General features: G+C 41.8%; 2 protein-coding genes across 2 annotated transcripts; both read left to right on the forward strand.

Moving 5' to 3' along the window:
- Nucleotides 1–2394: 2394 nt before the first annotated feature.
- LOC311160325 (solute carrier family 2, facilitated glucose transporter member 11-like) lies at nt 2395–12811 on the forward strand (the record flags this gene model as incomplete). Its single annotated transcript, XM_084217006.1, has 12 exons — nt 2395–2418; nt 3009–3107; nt 3961–4121; nt 4657–4781; nt 6193–6322; nt 6461–6609; nt 7296–7483; nt 8501–8611; nt 8687–8788; nt 9813–9888; nt 10825–10952; nt 12605–12811. 12 exons carry the CDS (start codon nt 2395–2397, stop codon nt 12809–12811), a joined length of 1500 nt encoding a protein of 499 aa, XP_084073132.1.
- A 1757-nt stretch (nt 12812–14568) lies between these two features.
- Nucleotides 14569–24693, forward strand: LOC311160309 (solute carrier family 2, facilitated glucose transporter member 11-like; the record flags this gene model as incomplete). The annotated part of the gene is given in 14 exon segments (XM_084216984.1): nt 14569–14649; nt 16485–16568; nt 16572–16598; nt 17500–17598; nt 18026–18186; nt 19743–19867; nt 20118–20247; nt 20823–20971; nt 22110–22297; nt 22440–22550; nt 23062–23163; nt 23322–23397; nt 24071–24198; nt 24487–24693. Coding segments are annotated over 14 exon segments (1668 nt in total).
- Between the last annotated feature and the right edge of the window lie 1426 nt (nt 24694–26119).

Below are 26119 nucleotides of genomic sequence, written 5' to 3' on the forward strand. Positions count from 1 at the left end.
TCTCTGATTTATTTCCAGGAAAACATCATTGCTTTCTTCTTCCTTATCTTTGCTGAGATCCTCATCAGCTCAACATTTTCATCTTCCTCTTCATTCCAGAGACAAAGGAAAACTTTTTTATTGAATTGGCATATTAGATTTTAGGAGATCTCATTCCTTTACAGGAAATACTTCTCTTGAGGAAGTACCACCTACACCAACTGGTCAGTAGAAAGACCATATATTAGGTCATAAAAGACCTTGATGCTTGCAGACTGCAAAACAAAGGCAAATTATTGTTTTCTATTATGGGAAAATATACCAATATTTTTTCACAGACACAAATGGAATCTTCACAAATGAGAGTCACTCTTGAAAATGTGAGAGCAGTCAACAATCAACGAGTCATTGTAACATAAAATATGTGCTATGTTAAACTTCTAGATTTCACTTAGAAAGTGTTTTGTACCCAAACGTCTTCTTTAGGTCCAGTCCACAAGATTTTGTTATTCAGAATTTTGTTTTGAGTTTTGGTTTGTAAGAAACCCAAATCAAATCTAAAAGAAACCACTGAGTTTTCTTCTTCTTGAAATTAAACTGCAGATGGCTTCAGTCATCCACAATGAGTCCAGTGTGGCTCAAGCTGGCTTAGAACCAAGCCTCAGTTTCAGCTCTTTACACAAAACTCTTTGACACACTTCATGGAGGTGGGGTTCCTGTGTTTGTCCATTTCACAGCAAGCATTTCTTACAGTTCTCTATTAAAAAAATAATTACAAGATCTTCTTAATTCAATAATTATTCTTGAAACATTAAATCCTGCACAACTTCCAGTGGAGCAGCTTTTTCAAGAATATAGGTGACATTTCCAACAGAAATGGTCAATTTCATTGATTGCACAAAAATCCAAGAAGTAATCTCCTAGAATGAAATTCTCCTAAAATTGCTAATAAGGTGAAATAGCACCATGGCTCAGAATCACCAGAAATCCCTCAAAATGTAAGAGACATTTCACTGTGAGCTGGTGGGATTTGCTGCTATTTGAGATCCTCAGTAATAATTTTCAAGGGGTGAATCCTTATGACATAGCCTCCCTACACCTCACTGCAACTTGAGAAAAAATACATCATAAAAAGGAAACACTGACATTTTGAAACAATAGCCAAGAGACATGCAGGTAATTACAATGTCAGTGTTCAAGAGAAAATACAAAAAATGCCAAATCATTCTAAACACTGCTGCCAGCCAAGATAAACAGCATTTGCTATGCAGTTGTACAGACAATAGATGGAGTTACACAAGTTACCAAGGTTTTATTATTAACATGCACTTTTCTCTCATTTATTTAGACTCACAGGATTTGCAGTGAACCCCTCAGTAAATAATTACATTCTGTGTTTTATAAACTGACTTTCCAAGTCCTGAGGGTGAGCTTGAGCATGTACTGAGGCCCTCAGTATAATCCCAGTGCCCCATTTGCCCCCCCCAGGACAGTGCCCTGGCATGAGGAGAATGAGCAAAGGCTTTGAAGGCAAGAAGGGCACAGAGCATCACCCACACAGGAAAGCCCCAGACAAACCAAGCTCTTTTTCCCAGTGCTGGCTCCAGTGGAAGCTGCACAGAGCTGCACTTGGAGCTTTACTTCACAAGGAAGGAGCCTCTGGGAATCAAAGGTGACTTTTCACTGCCTGCAACACTGATTTTGGAGCCATTCTGTGTCAAAGCTGGAACCTGAGGGAGGGAGATCCTGGTGGTCCCATCCCAATTTGTTAGAGCATATTTATCTTTTCTCTTACTGCTTTTTCACCACACCTGGTCAGCAAACATCCCCACAACCACCAGACAACAAATACCCCTCTTCAGCACAGTCTAACTGATTTGTAAGGCCAGAACAGAAAAATTAGGCTCTGTAATTTGCCTATTTGCCTTCTAATGATCATATTTACTTTATCAAAGAATTACATACTTTACTTATTAATAAATAACAGCAGCTAAACCTTGTACCAGCTGCTTTTTGTTTTCTGCAGACTATGGCAAATACACACACCAGTCTATACCATAGAAGGAAAGCATTTCACTGTTCCTGGAAAACTGTTTGGATTGTTTTGCCTGAACTCTTCTTGTTTCCCTTCCCAAAGCCCTCACTGCTCCCCAGATGCTAATTTTCTCTGCTTTGAAACTTTCCCCCTGGAGACTGGACTAGATGTAATTATTTCCTGAAATACTTAATCTGGCAGTGTTAACTTTGGCCAGTTGAAGTAAATATAAGTGAGTGAAGATGAAACAGTAAAAATTTAACTCTGATCCCTGAAGCCCTGAAATGCCCAGTGCTGTAGCAGCAGGCAGGAGACAGAGAGACACAAGCCTGTGATGACAAAGACACACCACAAGCTGGACAGCCAGCCCTCAGGCAGAGATGACTGGTTTCCTTTCAAACCTGGTAAGTGCTTGGTGGGGTGTTTACATCTGGGACATTTTTGTGTGCTGCTGGGGCTTCAAAGAAAACAAAACTGGTGTCTTGGTAAGAACAAGGCTCTTGTTTACCACAAGCATCTTGGAAGTGGTTCTGCCCACTATTTTGAGGTATTACAGCACTTCATATGCTCTGCCATCCATCTTTACCATATTTTTATCAATATATTAATGTGTCTTAAATGTTTTCCTGAACTGGAAAATATTTGCTTATCTAGAAACATAATTTGCTTTGCTAACCTGGTTAAAAAAAAAGTGCATTTTAAAATACATTTAATTATTTAGTGCAAGACATGGCAGCAGAGGTTTTGAGAGGCAGGGAACAGGACTGGATCTAGAAGCCATGGTGCCTTGACAAGGATGTTTGTGGAAGCTGCACTTTCTTGAGTTGGATGTAGGGAAATCACAGGAGGATGTACATCCCACACCAGGGCAAGCAGAGGGAACATTGCTACCTGAAAATCCCTGGAACAAATGAGATGTTTCTGGGGAATGAAAGATTTTGAGAACAGCCTGATGTGGGGACAACCTTAAGAAGATTTTGTTCTACTTCTGCAGGTTCAGTACCAGGGGCTCTTTCGAATGATCACTGTCCTGGGCATTGGTGGCACATTCCAAATTGGCTTTCAAATTTCTACCATCACCTACATGTCTCAGGTAGGCAAAGATGCACCTGGCACTGTGCTTAATGAGAGCACTGGGTCTCCACTGCTGCCTGAGGCTGCTGCTCTGGCATTCAGAAAGGGTTTGATCCCAGTATTCTCCTCTCATTTCCCATTTGCTATGCTATGCTGTCATGAGGAGCAGGGCACGTCCAAGTGTTGCAAACAGAAGAAAAGAGAGATCTGCAAGTTGTTAATAGAAGTGTTCCTCAGGAGCCACACACTAACTAGGGTGGCATCTGTCTCCCCTAAAATCTTACAGCACATGTGCCTTCCTCAGTGGTTTCAGTTGATGTTTTTATAGTTATCCATCCTCACAGAAGAATAGAACAAGTGAGCCACGCTCTAGGAAAAATCTGCTTCTCTGCACTGATCACAGGAAAAACTTCCATTAAGGGCACTGAAGTCTAGAGGGAAGACATCATTATTTTGTAGACATCACCTTAGTGGAAAAGCATTATTTTCTGGCTTCAGAGAACTAACTTCTGAGTGAAAAAGTATTTAGGAATTGCATTGAACAGGCACAGAGTAAGGTGGCATTCTTGGCAAATATGTGAGAGAAAACCCATAACTCATGTGCAGGACTTGTAGTACTGTTCACACTATTCTTTAGTACCAGTCCATGCCTTGCTTCCTCAGATTTCAAGGATAAAAGTCCCAAAGATTGAACTTTAATGGCAGAATGAGCATAGCACACTCTATTATACTATGTCTGATAGCTAATACACGCTTTTAAACCTGTGTGAAATTGTAACTTCAGCTGAAGTGACAAAATCATTTTGTAAATATGATAAAGCACCTGCACTGCTGTCACAGGCACTGTTAATGATTGGATTTTTCTGTCTCAGCACGTTAAGGCTTTCATCAATGAGACTTGGCTGGAGCGCTATGGCCATCCCATCCAGCAGGATCACCTCCTGTTCCTGTGGTCCATCACTGTGTCCATCTTTGGCATAGGAGGTCTCTTGGGTTCCTCAGGAAGCAGATACCTCACTGTCAAATTTGGCAAGTATGTATGTTCAAAGACAATGTGTCACTTGACTCTTAGCTTTAGGAAATGATAGTTAGGGTTATAAATGAGACAGACTTTTAGACTCAGGGATGGCTGCAGCACTGCCAGCTTAGCTGTGGTGGCAGCTGATTCTCCTGCTTCCTGTGCCATGGGCTGTGCTGCCAGCCTGTCACACCAGGCACAGCTCCTCAGGCTGGGGTAATCTCAGCAATGGGGAAAGGCAGCTCCTGGCTGAAGTCAGAATGGGTTCTGCAAAGTGCTACTCAAACACAGAAGCACCGAGATTCCTCTTGGTGCTGCAAAATTGTGTTTCCCAGTGGATGTCCAAGTGCAGAAAAGCTTTCAGAGTTTTCTGTGCTACACACCCCAGAAGTGTTCCCAAGGCACACCATGAGTCCAAAGTACCCAGTGCTTATTTTGTCTGGACCACAAATGTGTCATTTCAAAAAACCATCAAGACAACTTCAGACAAGACTTCCTGCATGGCATGAAGTGCCACAAAAAAATCTTTTCATTTTTCTTGCTCTTACAGAAAGAAATGTCTCTTGTGCAACAATGTGCTGATGATAGTGGCAGCATCTGTCATGGGCTGCAGTAAAATATCCCAGTCCTTTGAGATGATTCTAATTGGACGCTTCATGTGTGGACTAAGTGCAGGTGAGTGACTTCTCCCACAGGTCAGCTGAATCTCACAAAATTTGACATCTTTTTCAAAGTAAATTATAAGCCTCCACTAAGAAAACAAAATGTTGAAGTCAGTGATCTTTTGTAAGAAGATTTTCTAAAATGCTCTGCAATAAAGAGGCATAATTATTACCAATTTCACTGATGCCAAATGAAATTCAGCTTTGCCAAGTGTATGAATATTCAGAGATGTCAGAAATATTTTGATACTTCATGAAACAAGGGATTTTCTGAAGGAAAAACATGTATAATATTTTCTTAAATTCAGCTAGAAGTACTGAAATTATACAGTTTAAAGCTAGTATTTTCACAAGGAGGAGTATTCCAAGTAGTAAGTCCTTGAGGTTAGTGCAAAGATCTGGGCTTAATAAAGCAAAATCACTCCTGGGAAGTAAACTACAGGCAGTAAAAACATCCTGTGCTGTTATCAGTAGTTTTTTGTATTTTTCCCTGCACAAAACTTGCCTTTCTATTGTTTGCATATTCACAGGGATGACACTTTGCACTTATTAAAGAGGTAACTTAAAAGTTAATGCCTATTTTTCAAATAACCAGATTTTGTATATTGCTTCTCTGACAAAGAGATGCGTGTAAGAGCTGTGGTTGTAATTTGAGAACAGCTTACCAACAGTGTCCTTGCTCTGTTCTAGAACCTACATCATGCCCCATTCAAAAACCTGATTTTTGTTAAAGAGACTGCAATCAGAGATTGCTTTGCCATCACATACAGCCAAGAGAAGAACATGTTGTATTTGAAACAGATAAAAGGGGCTGTGACCACCATATCAGGAAAAAGCTTCTATTCCCAGACTAGTATTTAGCATGTCTGAGTTAATAAATATAACTGGAAACATCAACTCTGCCTGAAATCATAAAAATTCTTGCTGGATAGTAGAAAAATACTCATGTCTCCACCTAAACCACATACAAATCAACATTGACTCTAGCACTATATGTGATAATTTGCCATGAGCCTACCATACAGCTCTTCAAAAGCATTATGTCAGAAAAGGTTGAGATTATGTGGGTTAACTACAAGCATATTAAATACTGCTAAAAAATGTTTAATTATTCAGCACTTGCATACCCTGTGTTCTTTAAAACATGCTAAGGCTCACAGGAGAGCTTATGATGAGGCTACACCTACATTTCAAAGGGAAAATTGTACTTTTCTTAAGATCAGGGAACTGCACTCTGCAAAGAGGACCAACACTTTTGTAGAAAGAGTTAAAAAAAATCTAGTACTGAAAGTCTCAGATGTGAGTTATGTGGCAGAATCAGCTGTGTTCTGTCATACTCAATTATTTACATCCAGTGGATATAACTGGATTTCCAATGGTTATGTCTGTTTTCTTCTCTCCCATAATTCCCTCTTCACCTCAAGGTCTTTGTGTTCCCCTCCATCACCAATATGTTGGAGAAATTTCCCCTAGGAAGCTCCGTGGATTTGCAAACTCTACTTCCTCCTTCTTTTGGACATTGGGAAAAGCCATAGGGCAAATTTCAGGACAAAGGTATAATGCAATTGATTACCCACACAATTCATTTCTGGATCCCTTCCACCTTTTGCTCCTCCCTCTGCTTTCCCATGCCTTCCTTTCTCTCCTCAAAGCTGATGCCATGAACTCTAACACACATTTTCTCCCTGCCAGGGAGCTGCTGGGCAGCCAGACACTGTGGCCCCTGCTGATGGCCTCCTGTGGCCTCCCAGCACTGGTCCAGCTGGTCACACTCCCCTTCTTCCCAGAGTCCCCACCCTATCTCCTCATGCAGAAAGGAGACCAGGAAGGCTGCAAAAAAGGTAACTGAGGGCTTCAGGTTCCTGTTCCTCACTTGACTTAGAATCCTTTTGTGATGTTTGCTTTCCCCATATCAAAAGAAATAAATAGAACAAAGTTTCTCCCTGCTCATTTCCCACGTGGCTCTGTGAACACCTACTGAGTCCATTATTGTTGTAGTCCCCACATAGAGCACAAAACTACTTCCCTCTACAGCTCTGTGTTACAAAACCTTTCACATTCATCTGACACCAGCTGCACTGTCAGTCTGATGATTAATGCTAAATATAAATGAAAAATAGCTGTTTGTACTGCAGGGCTCCACTGGGCACCCCTTAGCTCTGGGTATTGGCTGTGTACCCTGCTCACACCCTGAGAGAAGGAGGAAGGCAGAACAGTGGCCCTATGGGCAGGGAGGGAGCCCCTGTGCACCCCACCAGGCCCCTCTGTCCCACTGAGCAGGAGGGGATCAGGGCTCTGGAACACCCTGTAAGACACCTCTGCCCCTCAGCACAGCCTCAGCGTGGCACACCAGGCTGCCAGACACTTGTATCACTGCTCAAAAACCTCCTCAGGGCTGCCAGACACTTGTATCCCTGCTCAGAAACCTCCTCAGGGCTGCCAGACACTTGTATCCCTGCTCAGAAACCTCCTCAGGCAATCAACAGAGACGAATTAACATGGCAGGTCTCGCTCTCCTTCTTCACAGCCATAAGGCAGCTTTGGGGTGAAGGCCAACACCAAGCAGAGATTGATGACATCATGAAAGAGAAAGCAACAATGAAAAACACCAAGATCTTGAGTGTCCTGGAACTAGTGAAAGAACCAGCTTTCCGTTGGCAGCTGTACATGATAGTTACCCTGACCGCCACAATTCAGCTATGTGGCATCAATGCAGTTGAGTGCATTTCCCCCTTCAAGTCCCAAGATGTCCCAGCTCACAGGAGCTCCCTCCATTTTTCTCAGGCTTCTCAGCCCAAACCTTGCTGTCTGCCAGCCCTTCTCCAGGACAGCAGCAGCCACAGAGCTGGGCTGGGCTGTGTGACATCCCTCTGGCCAGCTCTCGGTCCTTGCTGGAGTTCCCTGCCTCTGTAGTCAGGCTCACTGAGCAGCCACCTTTGGGAGCCATTGCAGAGCTCCAGAGCTCACTCTTAGGAGTGAGCCCATTCTCTGCTGGCCAAATCTGGATTTTTATGTGACTGCTCACTGCAACTGCTGCTGTTTGTCCCCTGGCTCCTAGCGCCCTGAGATGTTGGGATGGCAGGCTGCTCACTCTGCCCTCAAAGCTAACAGCTAGCATGCTCCCTGTTCTGCAGCTTCTGCAGCTCTGCTCCTCCTCACAGCACTGCTTTTCTGGGGTCCTTCTGAAGTCACAGCTTTGCATGACCCTCCTACCTCTAACCCCATGCTGTAGCAGCATCTGTAAAGGAAATGCACAGCTGGATCTAACACAGCTTAAACTGGAATCTTTATCACCTCAGCATATTTCTAAACACTAGCAGAGATACTTGAAAAGATGTTTGGTTTAACCCCTCATGACTCCATAACCCACACTCTTCTTTCTTGGGAATATCCTACAGTGATGGTTTCGGATGGGCACTGAAAACAAAATATACCTGGCTGTTTCTGAAAGCACCTGAATCAGGAGTCTGCCAACCTAATTGCATTGTAGGAGCTGGAGATCAAATTATCCCAGCATTTTATCTTTTATTAAATTCATTAATGAATTAATTATATAATGCTTTATAATATTTTTGCCTGCTGACAGACTGAATACTACCAAAAAAGAGTACAGAATTCCAGAGCTGAGCTGCATGCTCCCTGATTAGCAGCTCATATCTAGGGCAGTGTCATATAAGTTTGGATAAGAAATGAATTATTTTCTTCTCTTATTGTTTGATTTTTTTTTTCCAGATTTATTTTTATACTTTTGAAGTCCTCCAGGCAGCTGGCTTTGATGAAAAAATGGCCTCCTACATGACCCTCTCAATTGGACTCTCTGAACTCGTAGCTGCTGTAGTCTGTGTAAGTCCCATTACCAGGGGAGTGGGGCACACTTTGCTCTCCAGCACTGACCCTGATGTGATTTCTGTCCTTCAGAGCTCCATCATTGAGAGGCTGGGCAGGAAAGTGCTCCTAAGAGGAGGCTACTGGATCATGGGTTCACTGCTAGCTGCTATCACTGTGACTCTGTCCCTGCAGGTAAGGAAATTCTGCTCACAGCAGATCGCTCTGTCTATTCTATTTCTGATCTAAAGCTCTCTGGCAGGACCACACTACTGAGAAAGGAAAGTGAGGCTTAGATCAAGCTGGTCTATATGAGGATTAAACTCTCTCTTAGCCAGTAGTCTCTTGTACTCCTGCCTTCCTTCCAACATGACCCATGACCTTAGCAAGGAACACACAAACCACTGGGAGAGTGGTTCCTGACTTCATCAGACTGCAAACACCAAACCCCAGCCAGCACAGACCACAAGGCAGTTGTAGGAAAAAGGCCCTTTCTGTTCATGCTGGTTTTAACAAGTAACAGCAAAAACCCAGACCTTTGGCATCAGTTAATTTGAAACTGAACTTTGCTGCAGATAATTGTGGGAAGGTGCTCTCTGTTCACAGACTGGAGACCAGTTCACCTCTCAAACAGTGATACCTCTGTGTCACTGCTGTAGCTTTTTCAGAAGCAAATCACCTGTGTTACCAGAGCTGCTCTGTAGATACACTGCAAAATTGATCTGGAAGCAAGGTGGCAGCAGACTTCTGGTTTTGTTTCATTCATGAAAGCTCTCATAGGAGAGAGAAATCTTTTTTTCCTAAAGCATCGTGTCTCATTTCTCCTTGATTAAGATGCATAAAAATTGCTTTTCAGTACCAGTTTTTAAATCCATAACTTAACAAAAATTAAGAAAGATGTGATTTGTCTTCTCATATCCCCAGGGAGCAGAGGAAGCACTATGAGGTCAAAAATAAAGGACAGGGTGCAAAAGAACTCTTCAGCCTTCATTTAATGGAAGCCTCCCTAGATTTGCAGCTGCTCTGCCCTGGCAGACCTGTCTGCTCACCTAACAAAGACCTGAGCTGCTCCACCCACAGAGTAAAGCACTCACAGCTCTCAGTTCCCACACACTGCATATTTCTTTCTTGAGGTGACAGTGTTGGAAAAGCAGGAGCACTCCTCACCTAGGGCTGTTAACAGTTTTTAACCAGAAGTTTGTTATGGCTTTTTCCCCAGGACTGGTACTTCTGGATGCCATACTGCAGCCTTGCTCTCATTATCCTGTTTACAGTTGTCTTTGCTGTTGGGCCAGGTAAGTTCTCAATCAAAAATGAAAGAAAGGAATTGAGTCATGTGAGCTTATTGATAGGGTTAGGAAAATACTGCCTTATATTGCAGAATATTTAGCATAAGTAAATTCATTTAACATAATTTTGCAGTCATTTAGACATTGTGGGTCCAATTATTCATTGGACATAAAATTCAATACCATCAGGTTTGAGTTTTGCTAAAAAGAGGAAAGGAGCACACTGGAAAAATACAGCAAAAATAGAGCAAAAGCAGATGGGTAAAAGATTTGGTTTTTTTTAATGCTAGGGGGAAAAAAAAGATAAAAAGAAAAGCAAGAGTTGTTTTAAATTCAGTGTTGTATAATGTTATGTCTTATCCCACACAAACAGCAGTGGAGAAGACCTCCTTTGGAATAATTTTTTCCTAGCATTTACTGCCTGCTACTCATTAAATTTTATTTTATAAAGGCTAATAATTTTTAAAATATTTGCCTTCCCATATGGCAGGGTTGAATTCTTTTTGTAACTCAAAACAGTTGAAATCTTGTGACTTCAAAACATAACTCAAATGCCCAGGAAGTCAATCTGGGAAGCTCACTCATTGGTAATCTAGCAGAATCATACTGAAAATTCATTTTATCAATAGTAATTGTCATTCCATCCTGACACACCTTCTTTCATGAGATGGTGTCAGGCTTTCTCAACTACTTAATTCTTGGATGTCCCCAAAAATTTATTTGAGTCTTTTACCACTTTCATAAACTGATGCCTAGCAGTTTTTTAGATGCCACAAAGGTTTTCTTTTGTAACAAAGAGCAGCATGCTCAATGCCACTGTGCAATTCTGGCACTCACGGCAGTCCATTATAGCAGCATCTATCAGCTGACTGTGTAACAGCAGCACCCAATCCAAACGTGGAATCCAAACAAGAAACAATTCTTGTTCTTCTTTCCTTCCAGGTGGTGCCACGGTTTCCACCAGGGTTGAAATTTTCAAGCTGTCCTGCAGACCCCCTGCCTTTGTGATCAGCGCCGTTCTGAACTGGCTGGGGGTGTTTGTGATCGGCACCACGTTCCCGTTCATTGTGGTGAGTGAGCGCTGACAGCGCCGCCTCAGCCCGCAGCGCTCTCGGCACCTGCTCTGCCGTGACACACAGCAGTCACTTGTTTCTAAAACTTTACAAGTTTAATAGTAATAAAGTAGTTATAAAAATAGCAATATAATTAGAGTAATAAAAATTTGGACAATTAGGATTTAGGACAATAGGAGACAATAAAAACAAAGAGTTGCAGACAGTTCAGGTTCCTCTTTCTGGGCAAAATAAGCCCGAAAAAGGCCCCACGTTAACAGAGGATTAACCCTTAAAAGCAACAGCCTGCTGCACATTCATACACCTCACACAGGATCCATAAATTCCATTCACACACAGGATTCTGTCTGGGCAGTGTCAGCTCCTTCCTCTGAATCCTGAGGCTCTTCAGGGCTGAACAAGGCGGGAAGAACTCGATAAGAGAGCAATAAATTCTCTTTCTCTGACAGGTTGAGGTGCCCTGTGGCTGCTATCTCAGTGCAGTCCTCTCTTTAAAAAAGGACCTTACATAGCATAGCTTCTATTTTAACATTATGTTATAACCTAAACTATATTTAACACACTACTTAAGAAAATCAATACAGCATCACTTTCTAACTTAGCACATGTAATATTCATTTTAATAGTTCCTAAAAGCCAATCATAAAATATGCATTTTTCACATCTCCCATGTCCACTTTTGCAACCTAAGGGCCCTGATTTGCCCAAGATAGTCATTCAGACTGAAATATTTGTCAATGGAAAGAATTCCTTATCAAATTCAAAATACTTTGGGGGATGCCTTTGAGAGGCTACCTGGAACAGAGCTAAAAGAATAAAGTTGGTATTTCTTAAAGGCTTTCAAAGGATGCACCTTGGGCACTGCAAAAGTCTCACAGAGGCTGCACCCAAGGTGGACAATGGTCACGAGTTTCTCAGATTTAACTTTGGTCTGTTGTGGTCTTTGTGAGGGTCCCCAGGGCGAGGTGAGAGATGAGAATCTGACTCCGTGTTCTCAGAAGGCTGATTTATTATTTTATGATATTAAAGAATGCTGTACTAAAACTATACTAAAGAAAGAGAAAGGATAGATCAGAAGGCTTAAGAAGAATGAATAATAAAAACTCATGACCAACTCAGAGTCTGACACAGCTGGCTGTGATTGGCCATTAAGAAAAAACAATTCACATGGAACCAATCAAACATTCACCTGTTGGCAAACAGTGTCCAAGCCACATTCCAAAGCAGCCAAACACAGGAGCAGCAATCAGATAATTGTTGTTTCCATTCCTCTCTGAGGCTTCTCGGCTTCCCAGGAGAAAATCCTGGGCAAGGAGTTTTTCAGAAATATCACAGTGGCAGTCTATCTGCATTCAGAGGTGAATTGTCCAATTACAGCTGCAGGTAATGGAGCCACATTCCCTCGATTTCCTCCACCCCATTCCCTTTTGTTTGTACTTTTTGAGCCTGAGGCTGTGTTGGTGACCTTGGTTCTGTGAGGAGAGCAAACTCAGTGCAGAGTTACACACTAATGCAGGGCAGGATCTGAAAGATGGAAAAGCCAAAACTGAAGGCATGGTGGGACCCAAATAGAAAAAAAGTGCCAAGAAAGTGACTAAAGCAAAGATATGCTAATCCTGCTTTCTTTCTCACTTTGTTCTTCCCTGCAGGAAAGATTGAAGCACTTCTGCTTCCTCATCTTTATGGTGGTACTTTTCACTTCAGGGATGATTATCCACCTGTTCCTTCCAGAAACCAAAGGGAAGTCAATCATGGAAATCACAGAAGAATTCAATAAGCTAAACTTTAAAAACAAGCACATTCCAGCAACTCCAAATCATGTCACAGAGGATTATACCTTCTGCACCAGGCTTTAACTGACCATGAGGGGGAATCAGGTTTTTGTTTAAAAGTAGGGGAAAAAAAGACATTTGCCATTTTCTGACTAACAAGTTGCTCCAAATGGACTGTCAGCTTTCCTATCTGTCACTCACAAGGTTCCCATTTTGCCAAACCAGCTTCTTACTCAAGCACTCCACTCTGGGCAGCTCTGAAAAGTGCTAAGGGCTGATATTAACAGGACAGGCTTGTGTGAATCATGAGCATTTTGGCTTAACGTGCTGATGTGTAAAGCTCTTCTTAACAGAACAACTAATACACACTGAGACTACACATGTAGAATTTATAAACACTCTGCTGACCACAGAGAAAGGAAAGACCTGTGATCCTCTCTCTCTCTGATTTCTGAGTATGTTTTTACAGTGCTGAAATGGGAACAGTGAAGTTCTTGGCTTGCTATCTCTGGCTAGTGTTCAATCCATAACAGATTAAAGAAAAAATTTAGTGGAATAGGAGATAAATTCTTTGTTTCTCTAGATTCAACTGAATAACCAAACCTTGCCAGGTTCCCATGCCTGGTGCCATGTTGTCCTTGTGTGGTGTCTTGTTTGACAGGCTTCAACCTTTCCAGATTGCCTTTCAGCAGCAATAGAGCTAAAAGGACTGATGGAGAGAGTCCAGCCTCCACAAACCCCCAGCACCCATTTTAGATACTCTGTGCTCTCCTGCCCATCACTGCTGTCATCCCAAGTCTGCAGCTCCTCCAGGAGCAGAATTCCCACAGATATCTCAAGGGCTGTGAATCCCACAGCAGCTGAACTGCTATTTTCTTCCTGTGACTTTTGCCTACCTGGAACCTGTTTACTCCAGAAGAACCTCCTCAGACTGGAATGGATTGAATCAGAAACTTTTTTTGAAATACACAGACCCATGGAACTTTTCTTTTCTTTAGAAGGTGTCTAACATTCTGTGTGTTTCTCTCTGTTAATGAGAGCCTCACATGGTTGTAGGAGCAAAACAATACTATGAACAAAGCTAAGGCTTCCTCTGAAGCCTTAATACAATTTAAAGTCCAAACTCTAGATTTGCACAGTAAAATAAGTGGTTTTACCTCTGCTGTTGCTTTGACTGGCATATTTCCTTCAACTCAAAAAAGGTTATTCAAATTAAGAATTCAGTTGTTCATCTTAACTGCTGCTTATTTTTAATTGCAAATGGTAACCATAATAAAAATGGCAGATTGCCTTGTAATAAAACTTCTGGCCTCCACAAACATTTCTTTCCCCACATCATGATCTCCTCAGGGGAAGTTGATTAGGAAAAGTTGTTGGTGTGCCTAACCTTCCGTGACTGGGGTTTTTCATTATTCCTGTCTTTAGTACTGAGTGACACTTCAGACATCTCATTAAATATAACTACATAAATAAAACTGTGTATTTACAAAACATGAAGTGTCCTAAAGTCAGAAAACTCAATAACTTTGTAGTGATCCATATACATGTAATGTGATTAACCAGTCACCTGGACACATCTACCAATATAGATAAGAAATATCAACTTTTTGCAAAACAGAATTCTTTCTTCTCTACCAGTCATTCTGGAAACACCATCCCATTACAACAATCCCTGAAATCTGTGGAGAGAAGAGCAGAGTGGCAGTGTGTAGCACAGCTGACAGATTCCCCAGTGAGTCACTTCTCTGTCTCAGTTATTCATTAGGAGCCATTTAGGAAAGCCTTCCCCCCAGGATGCTCCCCAGGAAGCCAGCCATGCCCTATGGAACATTGCTGTGGCAATGGAGTGGAACAGCCATGTGAAGCACAGGTCAGCCTTGGCCTGTGCTCAGTGGAGCAGGAGCTGTGTCCTGGGGGACACAGTGAGGGGGACAGTGAGGTCAAGGGATGAAACAGCCCAAGGAATGGCTCAAATATACGTGGGAGGGCACAGGGACAAAGGGGACAGTAATTCAGGGACACTGCATGCACAGAGAATCAGCTGACAGGTGAGATATGTCTCAAATACTAATGGAGGCAGATATAAAAACTTAAAACATGTATCTGGGAACTTCAGTCAGCTGGACACAAAAAATATGGATCTGTACTAAGGAAAGCTTAGCACAGCTTAGGATATGTGTGTGTAAAACTGCACAATAAATGGCTAAATGACCTGATGCTGTGGGATTTACTGTCCTGAGCACAAGTCTGACTAAAGGATGTCTGTAAGGTGTTATGGAACTGCATATCTAATAAAGGGAGTCTCAGAAGTACACAAGAAGTACAGTCACTGATCACCATAAATGCAAAAGACATTACACAGGAAGAAAGTCATGAGAGGAAGATTCAATCTACCCAAAGTAGGAATTCTAAATTAAAGTCTGAGAGCAAAAAGTGTAAGTTCCAATATGTAGAAATACACCAAGTAGAAGTGGGTGAAGTAAAACATTAGAAAATAGATGTAGCAGGCTGCATTTGAGAAGGAGTGCCCCATGCTGAAATCTACCTGTTCTTGCCTGTTTTTGTCCCCCCAATATCATCTGAGCAAGGCAGATAGCAGGAGCGAACATAGAATTTTATCCCTTAGTCAGATGCACAGCATGTGGTTTCAACTTTGTGTAATTTTACAGAAAAGGAAATTAATTCTTAGCATCAAAGGGACAGTCTCATTTGCACTCTAACAACAGCTGATCTGCTAGAGAACCTCAACTGAAAGAAAATTCCTCCATGAACTCTCAGCACAAATCAACAGCAAAGTCAAGGCCATGACGAGGCCTGAGAGTGGCAGGAGAAATGGCTGGGTGGTGCCATACACTACATTTCAAACGTTAGCTAGGGAATCCAGGAATATGCTTTGCATATGAAATATTTTCTAGTAAATATGACTGCTGGCATCAACTAAGCTCTTTATGATTTTCTTCATCCTCTCCTTCAACTGAAGTGTAAATGGGAAGTGACGACTAAGCCATGTACCAACTGAATACATTCAAGACCCTCTTAATTGTGAAATAACTGAAGTTAAAGCCTGAGAATTTTCTCTCAGAAGAAACAGATATCAATCCAGGTGTGGAGGTCACAAAACAGCCTCAAAACAACCTCATTTTTCATGGCAGATGCAGAAATAGGTACACTGGCTAGTGGAAATGCCAGACAAAACTGTGCAGGATGAATCTTTCTCACTACTAGCAAAGAAAAATCATCTACTAAACATTTGGCTGGTCAAGCCTGGTGTACCAGTGTAGAATTGTTAAGTTTGCTCCCCATTTCAAAATCATGGAGTAGTTCAGTTCCTTCCAGTAATGATTAAGTCACGATGTGCTCCAGTTGCTGTCACCTGGAGAGAGGACAGCTCTTCAGAGAGGACAGCTCTTTCCTGTGACATGCCAAAGTCCTGGAGTTCACTGCCCAAGCCCCGGCTAAGGTTCCCAACAGAGAACTCTGTCTCTAAGTGTCTCACTTATATTGAAAACTGAGCAGGTTATGATGGTGGGAATCCTGTTTAAGATTGTTTTCTCAGTCCCCTGGCCCCCTAGCAGAAGACAGAGTCCATGAAGTACCCAGGTCCTGCAAGGGACACCATCCTGTTTACTTGGGCTACACATAAGCGTTGGTTGAAATATTTAATCCAGCAATCCTAAACTTTGTACAACAGCTGGAACACGTGCAATTAACTCAAAACCCTCTGAAGTAAAATTTAACTTCTGTAACATGGGACTAGTTGAGTGACACTGCTGCTGGCTCATGTGAGCATTTGGCTCCTTTGGCAGGTACCAGCAGTGAGCAGCAGGCACTGGCTCATTCATAGGAGATGGCTGCCTTCCTCTCCAACCTGGTGAGTACCTGCTCACATCTCCTCTGGCCTCTGGCTCACAAAAGACAAAGAGAACATTATACTAGAGATTCAGGTTCCTTAAAGATTTTAAATTCCTTTGTTACAGACACCACTTTTCCTTTCTGTGTTTAAACATCACATGGGGCTTAGGGTCATGAAGATCCTGTTGTATTGTCTTTCTATGTAACAAGATAAAACGAAATTGAAATGAAATGAAATGAAATGAAATGAAATGAAATGAAATGAAATGAGATGAAATGAAAATTTAACAACAGCTCTGGCTCTTCCAGCACTGACTATGATACTTTACTTTGTCTTCTAAATTACTGAAAACAATACTAAATATTAAGCACTCTGATTACTTCCCAAAATAATGAATATAGTAGTGGTACAGCAAAAGGCTAAGAAATCATGACATAAACTTTTAAATAAATTACTTTCTTCACTTCATCAAAAATAATTAATATAATCCATCAGGAGTTTCCATAACCTTTAAAAGGGAAGAAGTGATATGTATCATCAAACATTATGGTTTGGTGTACATTGGTTGCTGTCCATGGCACACAGGGAAAATGATTCCCCATGCCCAGGTCTGACACATTTATCCAGCCAAGCTGTCAGCTGTTGCAGACACACAGTGAGAGTTGTACTATCAGGAGCACCTTTTCAAACTCCTTTTCCTTCTTGCAAGCAGAGTGATAGATTATCACCTTACATCCATTTGCTCTGGAACTGTGGCTGATGGTTGTGCTTTGGCAGCAGATTAGAGGAATTTTGAAAAATGTTTGAATTCAAAAGGATCTGAAGGGGACAAAGAGGAAGGACCAGTGTGGCTACAAAGTCTCTGGCCTTGCACAAAACTAGAGTAGTGAATGATGGAGATTTTATTTTTGTTTTGCAGGTTCAGTTCCGGGGCCTACTTCAAATGATCTTAGTGCTGGGAATTGGGGGCAGTTTCCCATATGGATTCCATATTTCTGTCATCAACTATCCTTCTGTGGTAAGTAGCCATCTCTCTGAGGCTGAAAAACAAAGGTGAGAGCCTCTGTTCTCCCATAAATCCCAAATTTACTGAGCACTCAGCTGATATGTCTAGGCCTTTTCTTTGGCTGACAGAAACATCACATGTAGAGAACTTTTCCTCCTTGAAAGAACTGGATAGCATTTTCTGTTTGAAATAAGCTCTTGCCATGTAGTGTACAAGCCTCCAAAGGAGGGCACAAAATGAGCTCTCAGCTCACCAGGAGGCTTCCTGACTGATACAGACTTGAAGAATTTTCAGGGTGATCTCAATGAACTTGTTTTACTAAAAAAAGTCTCAAAGTTAGTCTAATATGAGAGCCACAGGCTTGATCTGAAGTACAACAGCCAGATGTGAAGGGATCTTATTATACCCATTATCCAGACAAATCTCATTTTCTTTTCAGCACATCAGGAAGTTTATTAATGAAACCTGGATAGATCGACATGGCTCTCCCCTCCACCCTGAGACAATCATGCTGCTGTGGTCCTTCATTGTGTCTGTTTATGGGATAGGAGGATTCCTGGGAAGCCTCTGCTGTGGCTACCTGACTACAAAATACAGGAAGTAAGTGCTCCTTGGAACAGCTCAGCAGTCAGAAAGTACAGGGAAATACCAAAGGGACAAATAAGTCCTCTCTTTTTGGTTGAAGCAGCCCTGTTGAAGACAATTGATTTGGTTTCCTGGCTCATTCACTTTTTCCAAGCAGCCTTATGTCCTATTCATCTGCCCTCTCCAGGGAACTGTGCTCTGTGAGGGCTCCAGTCATCAGCACATCACCAGATCAGTGCCTCTGGGAGTAGGGGCACAGGGTCACATTCTCTCCAAGGTCCCCTATCATTCTCATAAAGATCTCCCAAGCTTTACAAACTACAGTGGAGGAGCTGTGTATCTTGTGTTGTAACACTCTATATGCAGTTGCTCAAACACCTGGAAAATATCCTTATGTGACAAAGAGTCAGATTTCCATTTAAATGCACTCATTGTGGGGTGGTGACATTACATTAAATATTCAGATCTACTCTAGTGAAAATATGGAGAGAGGAGAAAAAAAATTGCTTATAATTTCACTCTAAAGATATAATCAGCACCAAAACAACTGTCCAAGAGACATCTCTGTTCTTGACAATCCATTTTACTGAAAGCTAGCTCCAAACTGTCTTTGCCACTGGACAAAGGAAGGATTCCTCACCAGTCTGGTCTGTTCTCGGTGCCTTGTGTGTAACACCACTAATTTCATTTGCAGAGAAATTGGCAAACATATCTTCTTGGTGTGACCCACTTAAAGATCTGCTCCACAACACACTGATCCAGGGGCCCCTCATTTGGGTCTCAACAAACCATCTTAACCTGCCTGCAATTGTGTTCTTTCCTAACAGGTAAGTGCCCCCAAGAAATTTCTTGTGGGACACTGCCTCATCCCACAGGCTGAGAGTCTCCCAAGGCTGGAAGCAGGATCCTGCACCTCTCCCATGGGTTATTTAACATGTGGCAGCCCAATTGCTGGATCACAGCCTAAAAACAGAGTCTCTGTGATCCTCAGTGTGTGCAAGGGGGCTCTTGTCTAACAAGTGTCACAGCAAAACATCTGAGTGCAAAAGACTTGGAGCCTGAGACACCAGGGTGGTGAACACACCGGCCTGTGATTCTCACAGGGTGACTTTTGAAATGAATTATGCCTCTAAAAAACTCTGTCTGCCATCTCAGAGACCCCATTTAGCCAAGGGTGTCATTAGGATGAGCCATTCTAGAATGGGACCCGTGGACTCAGACTATTTCTGGGGAACAACCTGACATTTTATGAAGACTTATAGCCATTTAAAAATCTTGGTGACAAACTGGGCCACTCTTTCCATCTTTTTCCCTACTTGTACTGTGGAAATACTGACAAGCTGTTTAAACTCTAACCTAAAAAAAAAATTATTAATTCAAATCTAAAAGATCCTAAAATTTTAAAGAAACATTTTGACTATCCTAAGTTGAAATTATTTCAGCCATTTATCAAAACAGCATGTACCATGCTTCCTGTCACAGCAAGATTAGTCAAAAGAGTACAAGAGGTTCTCACTAAATCTCACTCTAAATTCTCAAGGTCTTTTTTTCTTTTTTTTTTTTTTTTTCAGGAAAAAGTGCCAAATGTTCACCAACCTGATCATGTTGGTAGCTGCACTTTTCATGGCCCTGAGTAAAACAGCCAAATCCTTTGAGATGATTCTGGTTGGGCGCTTTCTCTATGGCATTGGTGCAGGTATGTCACTGTGGCCTGCAAGGCTGCAGGCTCTGACCTGCTGTCCTGGGCTTGTCTCTACAGCCACCCTTGAAGAATGGTTTATAAAGCAAACAAAACCAGGCACTCAATAAAAGTGAAAGTATCATCTCTTTTGCAAGAAATTGTAATCTAAATAGCAGAGTGAATGGAAACAATGTAAGAGAGGATGGTCAAAAAGTGAATATTTTCTAAATATTTAAACTGTTATTTATCCTCTTGTATGTTCAAGGTTTTTCTCTCAATATACATCCTCAGTATGTAGGAGAGATTTCACCCAAGAAGTTGCGTGGGTTTACCAACGCCACTGTTGCTGTTTTTCTGACCCTGGGCAAGCTCACAGGACAGGTTGTTGGACTACGGTAAATTCTCCAATTTTTCTATCAGGTTACTCTAAAAGTAGAAATGTTTCTCTAATTTATCCTCTCACCTAGTCAGTGACTGAGAAACACTCTCCTCCTCCCCAAAACATGCCTTAGCTTGTGCCAGAAGAAAGATATTGATTGTATTTGAGGGAAATATAGTTTTAAATATAGAAGGCAGAAAATTATTTACTCATAATCTGATTTCTTATTATTTCCACACTCTTTCTACTAGGAGCCTTCCCCTTCAAAATTCCTTGTTCTTACATAAAAAGTCTTAGCAAATGTTTGGCTCTTGTGGCCAAGCAGTGGTCAAATCAGTCTCATCAGCTCTCTAGACATTATACTGGGTTCTAACAATATTCAGAAAGATTTTCAAAATATCGGATAATTCCTTTAAAATAAATTGTCAGAAACAAAAATAGCCAAATATGTGAAATCTGCCTAATTAAAATTCAGGGGTTAACTCCACTGAACCCTTGAATGGAATCTGAGCAATCTTTATCACTCAGAAAAATTTTCTGAACATGCATTCCATTCTTTCAGCATAATTTTGTTTCACATACACTTTCCAGGGAGATTTTAGGAAGCGAAGCTTTGTGGCCATGGTTGTTAGCATCTAGTGGACTTTCAGCATTGGTTCAACTGGTTACCCTCCCATTTTTCCCTGATTCACCATCCTACCTCCTGATACAGAAGGGTAATGAGGAAGCCTGCAGGAAAGGTAGAGTGTCTGCTTTCCTCACTTACTTCCCTTCATCTGCTGTGTCACAGGGAGAGCCTCTGCAGCAGAGGAGGCAGGGCAGAGCTGTGCTGCACAGTGCAGTGCCATGGAGCACAGGCAGCTTCAGACAACCACAGACAACCACTGACAAGAGCTGAGGTACCCCTGGCAGTGTCTGTGCCAGCCTGGGTCTCTCTCAGCCTCACTCAGTCCACAGAGACAAGAAACAGATGTATATCAGCACATCTAACATTTCCCACCTTGCTGGACACTGCTTTATTTCTTTAAAGGAAATGCTTCAGGCAGCTGTCCTTTTTTGTATTGTTAAAGAAAAAGTACTTAAATGTTTACTTTGTTTACAGTTAAGTAAACTCCACATTAAAAAGCTGTGCTATACTGACAACCAGAGAGACAAAATCCTTCAAATTGCTCACTGCCCCTGCAGCAACCAGATGGCAGAAGCAGCACCAGCACCTACTCCAATGGACAGTGAGCCTAAAGGGTTTAATGCATGTGGAAACCCAGGGCTCTGGGAATATTTCTCTGTCTGCTCTGGGGTGCCCTGACCCCCAGGGGAGCACTGACTTTGACCCTCACTCATGGAGAAAGTTTCCTAAACTTCAAGATAGACAAGAACCCACAAAAGTGTGAAATAGATCATAGAGAATAGTGTAGGTGAGAAATTGAGGTTTTGGGATTTTTTGTATGTTGTGGATGGAAGCAAGATGGAGGGCACAGGGTGTTGTCCTGGGTTTCTTCTTCATGCTTCTTCTTTCTTCTTCTCCATGGGTTTGGGTGGCATTTTGTAATTGGGCAGAAAAGTCTGGGATCAGTTATTGAGTTAAAAGGGAAAATAATCCAGGTGTCAGCTCTTAATTGGATAGTTTAGTCTTAAAAGACCTTGTACCAAGAGATTGTTGGCCATTTTGTGCCTTCTAATGAAAAGCTGCTGAACTCACAGTAGTGAGACTGTGTTACTGATAAGAAATAATAAACACCTGAGTCTGAACATGAACTACCATCTCAAGTGCCTTCAGTCCAGATTCAGAAAAACCAACAACTGAAACCCCCATGAATGCAACCACTCCTGATGGAGCTATCCTGGGAGGATAATCCACTTCCCTCTTCTCCCCTGCAGCCATCAGGAAGCTCTGGGGGGAAGGAGACCACCAAGCAGAAATTGATGACATTATGAAGGAGAAGGGTGCAATGGCGAGCACGAAAACCTTGCGTGTCCTTGAAGTGCTAAAAGAGCGATCCTTGCGCTGGCAGCTCTACATTCTGGTGATTGTCATGACCACGCTGCAGCTCTGTGGGATAAATGCAGTTGAGTGCTCTCTTCATCCCCAGGACAAGAGAGGCAGCATTACAAACCTCTCAAAGTCAATGTTATTAAACCAGCTTAGAATTGTATCTCAAATGCAACACCTTTTTTTTCACAGGTTTATTTCCTCTTTGCATTTTTCAGATCTACTTCTATTCTTTTGAAGTATTCCACACAGCCAAGTTTGAAGCATACCTTATCCCATACGTGTCCCTGGGAGTTGGGTTGTGTGAGTGCTTGTCCTCCATACTGTGTGTAAGTCTTTTCAGATTTGAGTTTGAAGGAAAAATTTAATGTGGTCAACAACTGTGCCTTTCCTTTCTTATAACTGGGCTCAGAGAAATTTTGCATAACCTAAGCCACATCTTCCTGCTTCTGCAAAACCACAGGCAGGATACAAAGAAGTTTTTCCCCCAAATTATTTGCATGAGTGTGTATCTTTAGACTTACTTTTTTCTGCAAAATAATAATCTTCTGATGTTCTGGATTAGTTGTGTGTACATATGTGTGGACAATTTGACATATGCCAGCATGCAAGAGAGGGAACTGTCTAATAGCAGCTTAGGACTGACTAATAAATACAGCTTAATTAATAATGAATTTGTTTTGAAAAAACTAATCAAATTCATTAGGAACAAAGAGACTGTCAAATGACACTGATTTATGGCTATTATTTAGACAAGTCTTCTGCACAGACCACATGGAGAGAGGAGGAATGATTTCCTTTGAGGCCTGGGGTTGGTGAGCTGTGTTTTCTGCTTTCCAGAGCACCCTCATAGACCGCTTTGGGCGGAAGGTGCTGCTCTGGGGCGGATACCTGCTGATGTGCTCTGTGCTGGCGCTGCTCACCATGACCCTGTCACTGCAGGTAAAGAGGCAGCAGCCTCCTGGCCACTTCCCCAGCCCCCTTTCTGCTCCTAACTTGCAGGAGATGTATAAAATCTTCAGCCAGTGGCAGGAAGTACAGAGCTCTGCTATTCTGTCCTGTGTCTAATGGTTTGGTATCACTGGTTTCTCACTTTTTAGCATAAGTTTTTCTGGATGCATTACTTCAGTGTTATCTTGATCTTCCTGTTTGTTGTCTTCTTTGGAATTGGACCATGTGAGTACATCAGTGGTTATGCTGGGAGGAAATTTGGTGTTGAATTGGTTGGCAACACAACTGGCAGAGGAAGAACTGGCTAGTGCCCTGCTAAAAAGTTCTGGAAATAAAGGAGGGAAGGGCAGACACATACAAGTGGGAGACAGGAAAAGGATGCAGACACCTCAAATTTTATTGCTGACCACATGATCTAAATAATTTAAAACAGTATCATCTTCTCCAGAGGGCGTGAGATAGAAAATTCAAAACCATTTCTAAATTAATCAGCTAAAAACAGGATTCTAGGCATTGCCAGGTATGTTAAAGTAATCACCTTCAATAACTTGACAAGTCAAGCTTATGCCTACCAACATGCTCCAGGTGGAAGAGGCCACAGGAGCTAAAAGGGAGGCTGGTTTTATAAAACCTGCCCCAGTAACAACTGCCAGTGCAATATGGATATGCACAGATTCACTGGTACCAGAAAAACAACTCCAGCACATACAAGAGGAACCCAAATTAACTGCTGGATTCCATTTATGGAATCAAGGCCTTTCACCCTCATAGCAGAGGCCCCCTACCAACAGGTGACCTATTCTGCCTGTCTGTCCCCTCTGCCACTGCCATTGGGAGGAGCTTCAGGAGAAGCAAGGAAACAAATAAACCTGGTGTGTGTTTGGCTTTGCTTTTTCAGCTGGAGCCACCATATCTGTGATGGTTGAAATCTTCAGCCAGTCATACAGACCATCAGCCTTTCTGATTGTTGGCTGCATCAACTGGATGGGACTCTTTGTACTTGGGATGATTTTTCCAGTAATTGTTGTAAGTGACTCCCAGAGGATCCCTCTTTCCAGGCAAAATAATAGCAATAAATTGCAATGACATGCAAAGCTTAGCACTCAGTCCAAACACCAAACCTGCTCAGAAACTCCCCAGGCTTGTCAAGGAGCAGCAATTGGACTCAGGTCCAACATGGCCAGTGGGAACTCCTGTTCTGGACTGTGCATGGAGCACACCTTGAACTTCTAAGACACAGGCTTGCACTAAAGGGCAGGGAAATCAAAATGAGTTTCTTATTTTCCTTACATTGTCTTGCATTTCTGCCTGCAGGATAACCTTGGACCCCTCTGCTTCCTTATCTTTTTGGGAATCCTTGTTTTATCAGCAATTTTCATCTACCTGTATCTTCCTGAGACCAAGGGAAAATCAATCATGGAAATAAAAGCAGAATTCAACAAGCTGAACTTTGGGAAAAAAGAAACCTCTGTCACTGAAAATAACTTTCCTAAGGAACAGTCGTATTGCACCAAGCTCTGAATGTTCAGAGAAGAAATTTGCATCTCTTAGAAAAGACAGGAAATAATGTTGCAATAGAACTAAAAAGGAAACATTAAAAACAGACTGCAAGCTTCTGTCTCATTTGTTTTTTCTTTTTGAAGATAGATATGAAACTCATTATTCTAGAGTAACACTAAGTACCTCATAAGCAGGAACCTGCTAGCAAACAGCTCAGAGAAGAGTATCACAAATACAAAAGAACAAGTGAAATATTTTCAGATGAACCAAGGTGAAGAATGATTAAGAAGGCTCAATGACCAACAGTCATGAGGCTGGGGAAGCACAGAAGTCTAAAGTGTGGCTGACAGGCAGCAGAGGGAAAGCTAAATACATGGTTTAGGGTGACCCAATATGATACAGACTAAAAATCAACACCTGAAATTCAGGTTTCAGCATGACAACAGAGAAAAGCATTGAAAGTGATATTTGCTGAGCAACAGCCCTGGAGATGTAATGGAAATCTCAGTGGAAAACATCCTAGTAACTCTGGGCAGGGAGAAGGACCTGCTAAACTGAGATATTCTTGTATGCAAAAGAAGCAAAATGGCTGCTATAAAATAAAGCAGACTCTGGAGAGCATCTCTGGTGTCTAAGGAACTGATTTTCAACCTGGTGCATCAACTTCTGGGAATTACATCAGATGTTTTCACAGAAGAAAGTGTTTGTTTTGGAAATGTTTTTCTTGCTATGTAAGCAAGCTGGGAATAACGACTGATTATTGTACCCAACAGTAAAAATAAGTTGTGAAGTTCATTGGAAATACTCTAAGTTTTTCCAAGTGGGCAATAACAAGTATAGGATGGCTTGTAACTAAACACTTTGGGTCATGCCACCTGCTTTCCTCTAACCACTGAAGAAAAAATGAATCAATATTACAAACTACAGCTCCTCTCCTTACAGATGGAGGTGTCACTTGTGTTTGTTTTTAACACTTTGGCTTAGGAAACACACTCCAAAAAGGTTTTTTGTAAACCAGATTTTATTTCTGGGTTTTTTTAGGGTTTTCATTATTTTCAGAATGCATACAGGAAACACAATCCACAAACGTGGGCTGGAAATGAACACTGACATTTCATCTCCTGACTTTTTATTTGCTGACTTTTTACAGCAAGGGTGCTACAGTGAAGGAACTAACTTAAAATCAACTTACACCATACAATCATAGAATGGATTGGGTTGGAAAGAACCTTAAAAATCACCTGGTTCCACCCCCCTGCCATGGGCAGGGATGGCACCATTTAGGTCAGGTTGTTCAGGCCCAGTCAACCTGACCCTGAACACAATCAGCTTCAGCACCTTCATACAGAAGTTTTCACAATTAAAAAGTGTTTAATTGAATTACACCATTCAATACAAGCATTTAGTGCAAGCTATAGAAAGCCTGGAGAAAATGGAGTGAGTAGAA

This window comes from Fringilla coelebs, assembly GCF_963513975.1.
Source record: "Fringilla coelebs genome assembly, chromosome: 17".
Lineage (NCBI taxonomy): Eukaryota > Metazoa > Chordata > Aves > Passeriformes > Fringillidae > Fringilla > Fringilla coelebs.